The sequence below is a fragment of the Salvelinus namaycush genome, unplaced genomic scaffold, assembly GCF_016432855.1.
Source record: "Salvelinus namaycush isolate Seneca unplaced genomic scaffold, SaNama_1.0 Scaffold2496, whole genome shotgun sequence".
In the NCBI taxonomy this organism is placed as follows: domain Eukaryota; kingdom Metazoa; phylum Chordata; class Actinopteri; order Salmoniformes; family Salmonidae; genus Salvelinus; species Salvelinus namaycush.
The window spans coordinates 1-10,000 of NW_024059337.1; the positions used below are offsets into that span (position 1 = coordinate 1).

At 47.9% G+C, this 10,000-nt stretch overlaps 1 protein-coding gene across 1 annotated transcript in view; it reads left to right on the forward strand.

Annotated features, from left to right (window-relative positions):
* Positions 1-9,489: 9,489 nt before the first annotated feature.
* Positions 9,490-10,000, forward strand: part of LOC120039053 (solute carrier organic anion transporter family member 2A1-like) — a gene marked incomplete at its 3' end in the record, with an annotated part of 26,168 nt that continues 25,657 nt past the window's right edge. Inside the window, exon 1 of the mRNA XM_038984580.1 lies at positions 9,490-9,722. Coding sequence (XP_038840508.1) covers positions 9,491-9,722 — 232 coding nt within the window. The remainder of the gene's footprint in view (positions 9,723-10,000) is intronic.

A 10,000-nucleotide genomic window follows, 5' to 3' on the forward strand; every position in this document is an offset into this window, starting at 1 on the left:
ATGGGTGGATTTAGAGCGGATGGGTGGATTTAGAGCGGATGGGTGGATTTAGAGCGGATGGGTGGATTATAGATCGGATGGATGGATTTTAGAGCTGAAGGGTTGGATTAGAGAGGCAGGGATGGATTAGAGCGGTAGGGGTGGATTAGAGCGGATGGGATTGATTTAGACGGATGGAAGGATTTAGAGCGGATGGATTTAGAGTGAATGGATTTAGAGTGATGGTCTTTACAGTGGATGGATTTCGACGTGGAGTGGATTTGGAGCGGATGGGTGGAATTTAGGAGCGGATGGTGGATTTTAGAGCGGATGGGTGATTTAGCGCGGATGGGTGGATTTAGAGCGGATGGGTGGATTTAGAGCGGATGGGTGGATTTAGAGCGGATTGGTGGATTTTAGAGTGCGGATGGGTGGATTTAGAGCGGATGGGTGGATTTAGAGCGGATGGGTGGATTTAGCGCGGATGGTTTGGATTTAGAGCGGATGGGTGGATTTAGAGCGGATGGGTGGATTTAGAGCGGATGGGTGGATTTAGAGCGGATGGGTGGATTTAGAGCGGATGGGTGGATTTAGAGCGGATGGGTGGATTTAGAGTGGATGGATTTAGAGCGGATGGGTGGATTTAGAGCGGATGGGTGGATTTAGAGCGGATGGGTGGATTTAGAGCGGATGGGTGGATTTAGAGCGGATGGATGGATTTAGAGCGGATGGATGGATTTAGAGCGGATGGATGGATGGATGGGTGGATTTAGAGCGGATGGGTGGATTTAGAGCGGATGGATAGATTTAGAGCAGATGGATTTAGAGTGGATGGATGGATTTAGAGTGGATGGGTGGATTTAGAGTGGATGGATGGATGGATTTAGAGTGGATGGGTGGATTTAGAGTGGATGGGTGGAATTAGAGTGGATGGGTGGAATTAGATTGCATGGGTGGATTTAGAGTGGATGGGTGGATTTAGAGTGGATGGAAGGATTTAGAGCGGATGGATGGATTTAGAGTGGATGGATTTAGAGTGGATGGATTTAGAGTGAATGGATTTAGAGCGGATGGATGGATTTAGAGCGGATGGATGGATTTAGAGCGGATGGATGGATTTAGAGCGGATGGGTGGATTTAGCGCGGATGGGTGGATTTAGCGCGGATGGGTGGATTTAGAGCGGATGGGTGGATTTAGAGCGGATGGGTGGATTTAGAGCGGATGGATGGATTTAGAGCGGATGGATGGATTTAGAGTGGATGGATTTAGAGTGGATGGATGGATTTAGAGTGGATGGATGGATTTAGAGTGGATGGATGGATTTAGAGTGGATGGATGGATTTAGAGTGGTTAGGTGGATTTAGAGTGGTTAGGTGGATTTAGAGTGGATGGATTTAGAGTGGATGGATTTAGAGTGGATGGATGGATTTAGAGTGGATGGATGGATTTAGAGTGGATGGGTGGATTTAGAGTGGATGGGTGGATTTAGAGTGGATGGGTGGATTTAGAGTGGATGGGTGGATTTAGAGTGGATGGGTGGATTTAGAGTGGATGGGTGGATTTAGAGTGGATGGGTGGATTTAGAGTGGATGGGTGGATTTAGAGTGGATGGGTGGATTTAGAGTGGATGGTGGATTTAGAGTGGATGGATGGATTTAGAGTGGATGGATGGATTTCGATTGGATGGATTTAGAGTGGATGGATGGATTTAGAGTGGACGGATTTAGAGCGGATGGGTGGATTTAGAGCGGATGGGTGGATTTAGAGCGGATGGGTGGATTTAGAGCGGATGGATGGATTTAGAGCGGAAGGGTGGATTTAGAGCGGAAGGGTGGATTTAGAGCGGATGGATGGATTTAGAGCGGAAGGGTGGATTTAGAGCGGATGGGTGGATTTAGAGCGGATGGGTGGATTTAGAGCGGATGGGTGGATTTAGAGCGGATGGAAGGATTTAGAGCGGATGGATTTAGAGCGGATGGATTTAGAGCGGATGGATTTAGAGTGGATGGATTTAGAGTGGATGGATTTAGAGTGGATGGATTTGGAGCGGATGGGTGGATTTAGAGCGGATGGGTGGATTTAGCGCGGATGGGTGGATTTAGCGCGGATGGGTGGATTTAGAGCGGATGGGTGGATTTAGCGCGGATGGGTGGATTTAGCGCGGATGGGTGGATTTAGAGCGGATGGGTGGATTTAGAGCGGATGGGTGGATTTAGAGCGGATGGGTGGATTTAGAGCGGATGGGTGGATTTAGAGTGGATGGATTTAGAGCGGATGGATGGATGGATGGGTGGATTTAGAGCGGATGGGTGGATTTAGAGCGGATGGATAGATTTAGAGCGGATGGATTTAGAGTGGATGGATGGATTTAGAGTGGATGGGTGGATTTAGAGTGGATGGATTTAGAGTGGATGGATGGATTTAGAGTGGATGGGTGGATTTAGAGTGGATGGGTGGATTTAGAGTGGATGGGTGGATTTAGAGTGGATGGGTGGATTTAGAGTGGATGGGTGGATTTAGAGTGGATGGGTGGAATTAGAGTGGATGGGTGGAATTAGAGTGGATGGGTGGAATTAGATTGCATGGGTGGATTTAGAGTGGATGGGTAGATTTAGAGTGGATGGGTGGATTTAGAGTGGATGGGTGGATTTAGAGTGGATGGGTGGATTTAGAGTGGATGGGTGGATTTAGAGTGGATGGGTGGATTTAGAGTGGATGGATGGATTTAGAGTGGATGGATGGATTTAGAGTGGATAGATGGATGGATTTAGAGTGGATGGGTGGATTTAGAGTGGATGGGTGGATTTAGAGTGGATGGGTGGATTTAGAGTGGATGGGTGGATTTAGAGTGGATGGGTGGATTTAGAGTGGATGGGTGGATTTAGAGTGGATGGGTGGATTTAGAGTGGATGGGTGGATTTAGAGTGGATGGATGGATTTAGAGTGGATGGGTGGATTTAGAGTGGATGGGTGGATTTAGAGTGGATGGATGGATTTAGAGTGGATGGGTGGATTTAGAGTGGATGGGTGGATTTAGAGTGGAAGGGTGGATTTAGAGTGGACGGGTGGATTTAGAGTGGACGGGTGGATTTAGAGTGGACGGGTGGATTTAGAGTGGACGGGTGGATTTAGAGTGGACGGGTGGATTTAGAGTGGACGGGTGGATTTAGAGTGGACGGGTGGATTTAGAGTGGACGGGTGGATTTAGAGTGGACGGATGGATTTAGAGTGGACGGGTGGATTTAGAGTGGACGGGTGGATTTAGAGTGGACGGGTGGATTTAGAGTGGATGGATGGATTTAGAGTGGATGGATGAATTTAGAGTGGATGGATGGATTTAGAGTGGTGGATGGATGGATTTAGAGTGGTGGATGGATGGATTTAGAGTGGATGGATGGATGGATTTAGAGTGGTGGATGGATTTAGAGTGGATGGGTGGATTTAGAGTGGATGGGTGGATTTAGAGTGGATGTGTGGATTTAGAGTGGATGGATGGATTTAGAGTGGATGGATGGATTTAGAGTGGATGGATGGATTTAGAGTGGATGGGTGGATTAGGTGGATGGTGGATTTAGAGTGGATGGGTGGATTTAGAGTGGATGGGTGGATTTAGAGTGGATGGGTGGATTTAGAGTGGATGGGTGGATTTAGAGTGGATGGGTGGATTTAGAGTGGATGGGTGGATTTAGAGTGGATGGGTGGATTTAGAGTGGATGGGTGGATTTAGAGTGGATGGGTGGATTTAGAGTGGATGGGTGGATTTAGAGTGGATGGATGGATTTAGAGCGGATGGGTGGATTTAGAGTGGATGGATTTAGAGTGGATGGATTTTGAGCGGATGGGTGGATTTAGTGCGGATGGGTGGATTTAGAGCGGATGGGTGGATTTAGAGCGGATGGGTGGATTTAGAGCGGATGGATGGATTTAGAGCGGAAGGGTGGATTTAGAGCGGATGGATGGATTTAGAGCGGATGGGTGGATTTAGAGCGGATGGGATGATTTAGAACGGATGGAAGGATTTAGAGCGGATGGATTTAGAGTGGATGGATTTAGAGTGGATGGATTTAGAGTGGATGGATTTACAGTGGATGGATTTAGAGTGGATGGATTTGGAGCGGATGGGTGGATTTAGAGCGGATGGGTGGATTTAGAGCGGATGGGTGGATTTAGAGTGGATGGATGAATTTAGAGTGGATGGATGGATTTAGAGTGGTGGATGGATGGATTTAGAGTGGTGGATGGATGGATTTAGAGTGGATGGATGGATGGATTTAGAGTGGTGGATGGATTTAGAGTGGATGGGTGGATTTAGAGTGGATGGGTGGATTTAGAGTGGATGTGTGGATTTAGAGTGGATGGATGGATTTAGAGTGGATGGATGGATTTAGAGTGGATGGATGGATTTAGAGTGGATGGGTGGATGGGTGGATTTAGAGTGGATGGGTGGATTTAGAGTGGATGGGTGGATTTAGAGTGGATGGGTGGATTTAGAGTGGATGGGTGGATTTAGAGTGGATGGGTGGATTTAGAGTGGATGGGTGGATTTAGAGTGGATGGGTGGATTTAGAGTGGATGGGTGGATTTAGAGTGGATGGGTGGATTTAGAGTGGATGGGTGGATTTAGAGTGGATGGATGGATTTAGAGCGGATGGGTGGATTTAGAGTGGATGGATTTAGAGTGGATGGATTTTGAGCGGATGGGTGGATTTAGTGCGGATGGGTGGATTTAGAGCGGATGGGTGGATTTAGAGCGGATGGGTGGATTTAGAGCGGATGGATGGATTTAGAGCGGAAGGGTGGATTTAGAGCGGATGGATGGATTTAGAGCGGATGGGTGGATTTAGAGCGGATGGGATGATTTAGAACGGATGGAAGGATTTAGAGCGGATGGATTTAGAGTGGATGGATTTAGAGTGGATGGATTTAGAGTGGATGGATTTAGAGTGGATGGATTTAGAGTGGATGGATTTGGAGCGGATGGGTGGATTTAGAGCGGATGGGTGGATTTAGAGCGGATGGGTGGATTTAGCGCGGATGGGTGGATTTAGAGCGGATGGGTGGATTTAGAGCGGATGGGTGGATTTAGAGCGGATGGGTGGATTTAGAGCGGATGGGTGGATTTAGCGCGGATGGGTGGATTTAGAGCGGATGGGTGGATTTAGAGCGGATGGGTGGATTTAGAGCGGATGGGTGGATTTAGAGCGGATGGGTGGATTTAGAGCGGATGGGTGGATTTAGAGCGGATGGGTGGATTTAGAGCGGATGGGTGGATTTAGAGTGGATGGATTTAGAGCGGATGGGTGGATTTAGAGCGGATGGGTGGATTTAGAGCGGATGGGTGGATTTAGAGCGGATGGGTGGATTTAGAGCGGATGGGTGGATTTAGAGCGGATGGGTGGATTTAGAGCGGATGGATGGATTTAGAGCGGATGGATGGATTTAGAGCGGATGGATGGATGGATGGGTGGATTTAGAGCGGATGGGTGGATTTAGAGCGGATGGATAGATTTAGAGCAGATGGATTTAGAGTGGATGGATGGATTTAGAGTGGATGGGTGGATTTAGAGTGGATGGATTTAGAGTGGATGGATGGATGGATTTAGAGTGGATGGGTGGATTTAGAGTGGATGGGTGGAATTAGAGTGGATGGGTGGAATTAGATTGGATGGGTGGATTTAGAGCGGATGGGTGGATTTAGAGCGGATGGAAGGATTTAGAGCGGATGGATGGATTTAGAGTGGATGGATTTAGAGTGGATGGATTTAGAGTGGATGGATTTAGAGCGGATGGATGGATTTAGAGCGGATGGATGGATTTAGAGCGGATGGATGGATTTAGAGCGGATGGGTGGATTTAGCGCGGATGGGTGGATTTAGAGCGGATGGGTGGATTTAGAGCGGATGGGTGGATTTAGAGCGGATGGGTGGATTTAGAGCGGATGGATGGATTTAGAGCGGATGGATGGATTTAGAGTGGATGGATTTAGAGTGGATGGATGGATTTAGAGTGGATGGATGGATTTAGAGTGGATGGATGGATTTAGAGTGGTTAGGTGGATTTAGAGTGGTTAGGTGGATTTAGAGTGGATGGATTTAGAGTGGATGGATTTAGAGTGGATGGATGGATTTAGAGTGGATGGATGGATTTAGAGTGGATGGGTGGATTTAGAGTGGATGGGTGGATTTAGAGTGGATGGGTGGATTTAGAGTGGATGGGTGGATTTAGAGTGGATGGGTGGATTTAGAGTGGATGGGTGGATTTAGAGTGGATGGGTGGATTTAGAGTGGATGGGTGGATTTAGAGTGGATGGGTGGATTTAGAGTGGATGGATGGATTTAGAGTGGATGGATGGATTTAGAGTGGATGGATTTAGAGTGGATGGATGGATTTAGAGTGGACGGATTTAGAGCGGATGGGTGGATTTAGAGCGGATGGGTGGATTTAGAGCGGATGGGTGGATTTAGAGCGGATGGATGGATTTAGAGCGGAAGGGTGGATTTAGAGCGGAAGGGTGGATTTAGAGCGGATGGATGGATTTAGAGCGGAAGGGTGGATTTAGAGCGGAAGGGTGGATTTAGAGCGGAAGGGTGGATTTAGAGCGGATGGGTGGATTTAGAGCGGATGGGTGGATTTAGAGCGGATGGAAGGATTTAGAGCGGATGGATTTAGAGCGGATGGATTTAGAGTGGATGGATTTAGAGTGGATGGATTTAGAGTGGATGGATTTGGAGCGGATGGGTGGATTTAGAGCGGATGGGTGGATTTAGCGCGGATGGGTGGATTTAGCGCGGATGGGTGGATTTAGAGCGGATGGGTGGATTTAGCGCGGATGGGTGGATTTAGCGCGGATGGGTGGATTTAGAGCGGATGGGTGGATTTAGAGCGGATGGGTGGATTTAGAGCGGATGGGTGGATTTAGAGCGGATGGGTGGATTTAGAGCGGATGGGTGGATTTAGAGCGGATGGGTGGATTTAGAGTGGATGGATTTAGAGCGGATGGATGGATGGATGGGTGGATTTAGAGCGGATGGGTGGATTTAGAGCGGATGGATAGATTTAGAGCGGATGGATTTAGAGTGGATGGATGGATTTAGAGTGGATGGGTGGATTTAGAGTGGATGGATTTAGAGTGGATGGATGGATTTAGAGTGGATGGGTGGATTTAGAGTGGATGGGTGGATTTAGAGTGGATGGGTGGATTTAGAGTGGATGGGTGGAATTAGAGTGGATGGGTGGAATTAGAGTGGATGGGTGGAATTAGATTGCATGGGTGGATTTAGAGTGGATGGGTAGATTTAGAGTGGATGGGTGGATTTAGAGTGGATGGGTGGATTTAGAGTGGATGGGTGGATTTAGAGTGGATGGGTGGATTTAGAGTGGATGGGTGGATTTAGAGTGGATGGATGGATTTAGAGTGGATGGATGGATTTAGAGTGGATAGATGGATGGATTTAGAGTGGATGGGTGGATTTAGAGTGGATGGGTGGATTTAGAGTGGATGGGTGGATTTAGAGTGGATGGGTGGATTTAGAGTGGATGGGTGGATTTAGAGTGGATGGGTGGATTTAGAGTGGATGGGTGGATTTAGAGTGGATGGTTGGATTTAGAGTGGATGGGTGGATTTAGAGTGGATGGGTGGATTTAGAGTGGATGGGTGGATTTAGAGTGGACGGGTGGATTTAGAGTGGACGGGTGGATTTAGAGTGGACGGGTGGATTTAGAGTGGACGGGTGGATTTAGAGTGGACGGGTGGATTTAGAGTGGACGGGTGGATTTAGAGTGGACGGGTGGATTTAGAGTGGACGGGTGGATTTAGAGTGGACGGGTGGATTTAGAGTGGACGGGTGGATTTAGAGTGGACGGGTGGATTTAGAGTGGACGGATGGATTTAGAGTGGACGGATGGATTTAGAGTGGACGGATGGATTTAGAGTGGACGGATGGATTTAGAGTGGTGGATGGATGGATTTAGAGTGGTGGATGGATGGATTTAGAGTGGATGGATGGATGGATTTAGAGTGGTGGATGGATGGATTTAGAGTGGATGGATGGATGGATTTAGAGTGGTGGATGGATTTAGAGTGGATGGGTGGATTTAGAGTGGATGGGTGGATTTAGAGTGGATGTGTGGATTTAGAGTGGATGGATGGATTTAGAGTGGATGGATGGATTTAGAGTGGATGGATGGATTTAGAGTGGATGGGTGGATGGGTGGATTTAGAGTGGATGGGTGGATTTAGAGTGGATGGGTGGATTTAGAGTGGATGGGTGGATTTAGAGTGGATGGGTGGATTTAGAGTGGATGGGTGGATTTAGAGTGGATGGGTGGATTTAGAGTGGATGGGTGGATTTAGAGTGGATGGGTGGATTTAGAGTGGATGGATGGATTTAGAGCGGATGGGTGGATTTAGAGTGGATGGATTTAGAGTGGATGGATTTTGAGCGGATGGGTGGATTTAGTGCGGATGGGTGGATTTAGAGTTGATGGGTGGAATTAGAGTGGCTGGATTTAGAGCGGATGGGTGGATTTAGAGCGGATGGGTGGATTTAGAGCGGATGGGTAGATTTAGAGCGGATGGATGGATTTAGAGCGGATGGATGGATTTAGAGTGGATGGGGGGATTTAGAGTGGATGGGGGGATTTAGAGTGGATGGATGGATTTAGAGTGGATGGGGGGATTTAGAGTGGATGGATGGATTTAGAGTGGATGGATGGATTTAGAGTGGATGGGTGGATTTAGAGTGGATGGGTGGATTTAGAGTGGATGGGTGGATTTAGAGTAGATGGGTGGATTTAGAGTGGAAGGATTTAGAGTGGATGGGTGGATTTAGAGTGGATGGATTTAGAGTGGATGGATTTAGAGTGGATGGGTGGATTTAGAGTGGAAGGATTTAGAGTGGATGGGTGGATTTAGAGTGGATGGATTTAGAGTGGATGGATGGATTTAGAGTGGATGGATTTAGAGTGGATGGATTTAGAGTGGATGGATTTAGAGTGGTGGATTGTGGGATCCAGGCTGGCTTGCAGGTGCTCTCTAGATGAACCTACATAACTCAGATGGAAAATGTCTGAGCGCTCCAGGAAAGATGAGGACCGTCTCCCAGACAGTTGGTTAAACTGAGAGCTCTGTTCACTCTCCTCCTCCCTCCGCTCACACACACCACACACACACCATACCACACACACACACACACACAACACCATACCATACCACACACAACACCATACCACACACACACCATACCACACACAGAACACACACACACACACACACACACACACACACACACACACACACACACACACACACACACACACACACACACACACACACACACACACACACACACACACACACCATGCCACACACACACACACCAGTAGGCTGGCTGATCTCCTCATTGTACCACTGAAGGGTCACATGAAACTCCAGGAACATGAACTCAGCTGTGTGTGTAGTCCCCAGGCCTGTAACTAACTGTGTGTGTGTGTGAATGCGTGTCTGTGTGAATGTGTGTGCTTTCTCCAGATCGCCAAGACCTGTGTTCCCTCCAGGGTACCACCAACATGACAGAGGCCTGTGGGAAGACAGAGATCAAGCGTATAGCAGACACCAACAACTTGTGGATGCTCATGGCTATAGCTCAGCTGCTGTTCGGGGTGGGATCTGTTCCCATACAACCCTTTGGTATCTCTTATGTGGATGACTTTGCCGGACGAGGCAACTCCCCCCTCTACATAGGTAAGAGGCCTGTAGCTTACTGACACACTAGTCCCTGTACATAGGTAAGAGGCCTGTAGCTCACTGACACACTAGTCCCTGTACATAGGTAAGAGGCCTGTAGCTCACTGACACACTAGTCCCTGTACATAGGTAAGAGGCCTGTAGCTCACTGAAACACTAGACCCTGTACATAGGTAAGAGGCCTGTAGCTGACTGACACACTAGTCCCTGTACATAGGTAAGAGGCCTGTAGCTCACTGAAACACTAGACCCTGTACATAGGTAAGAGGCCTGTA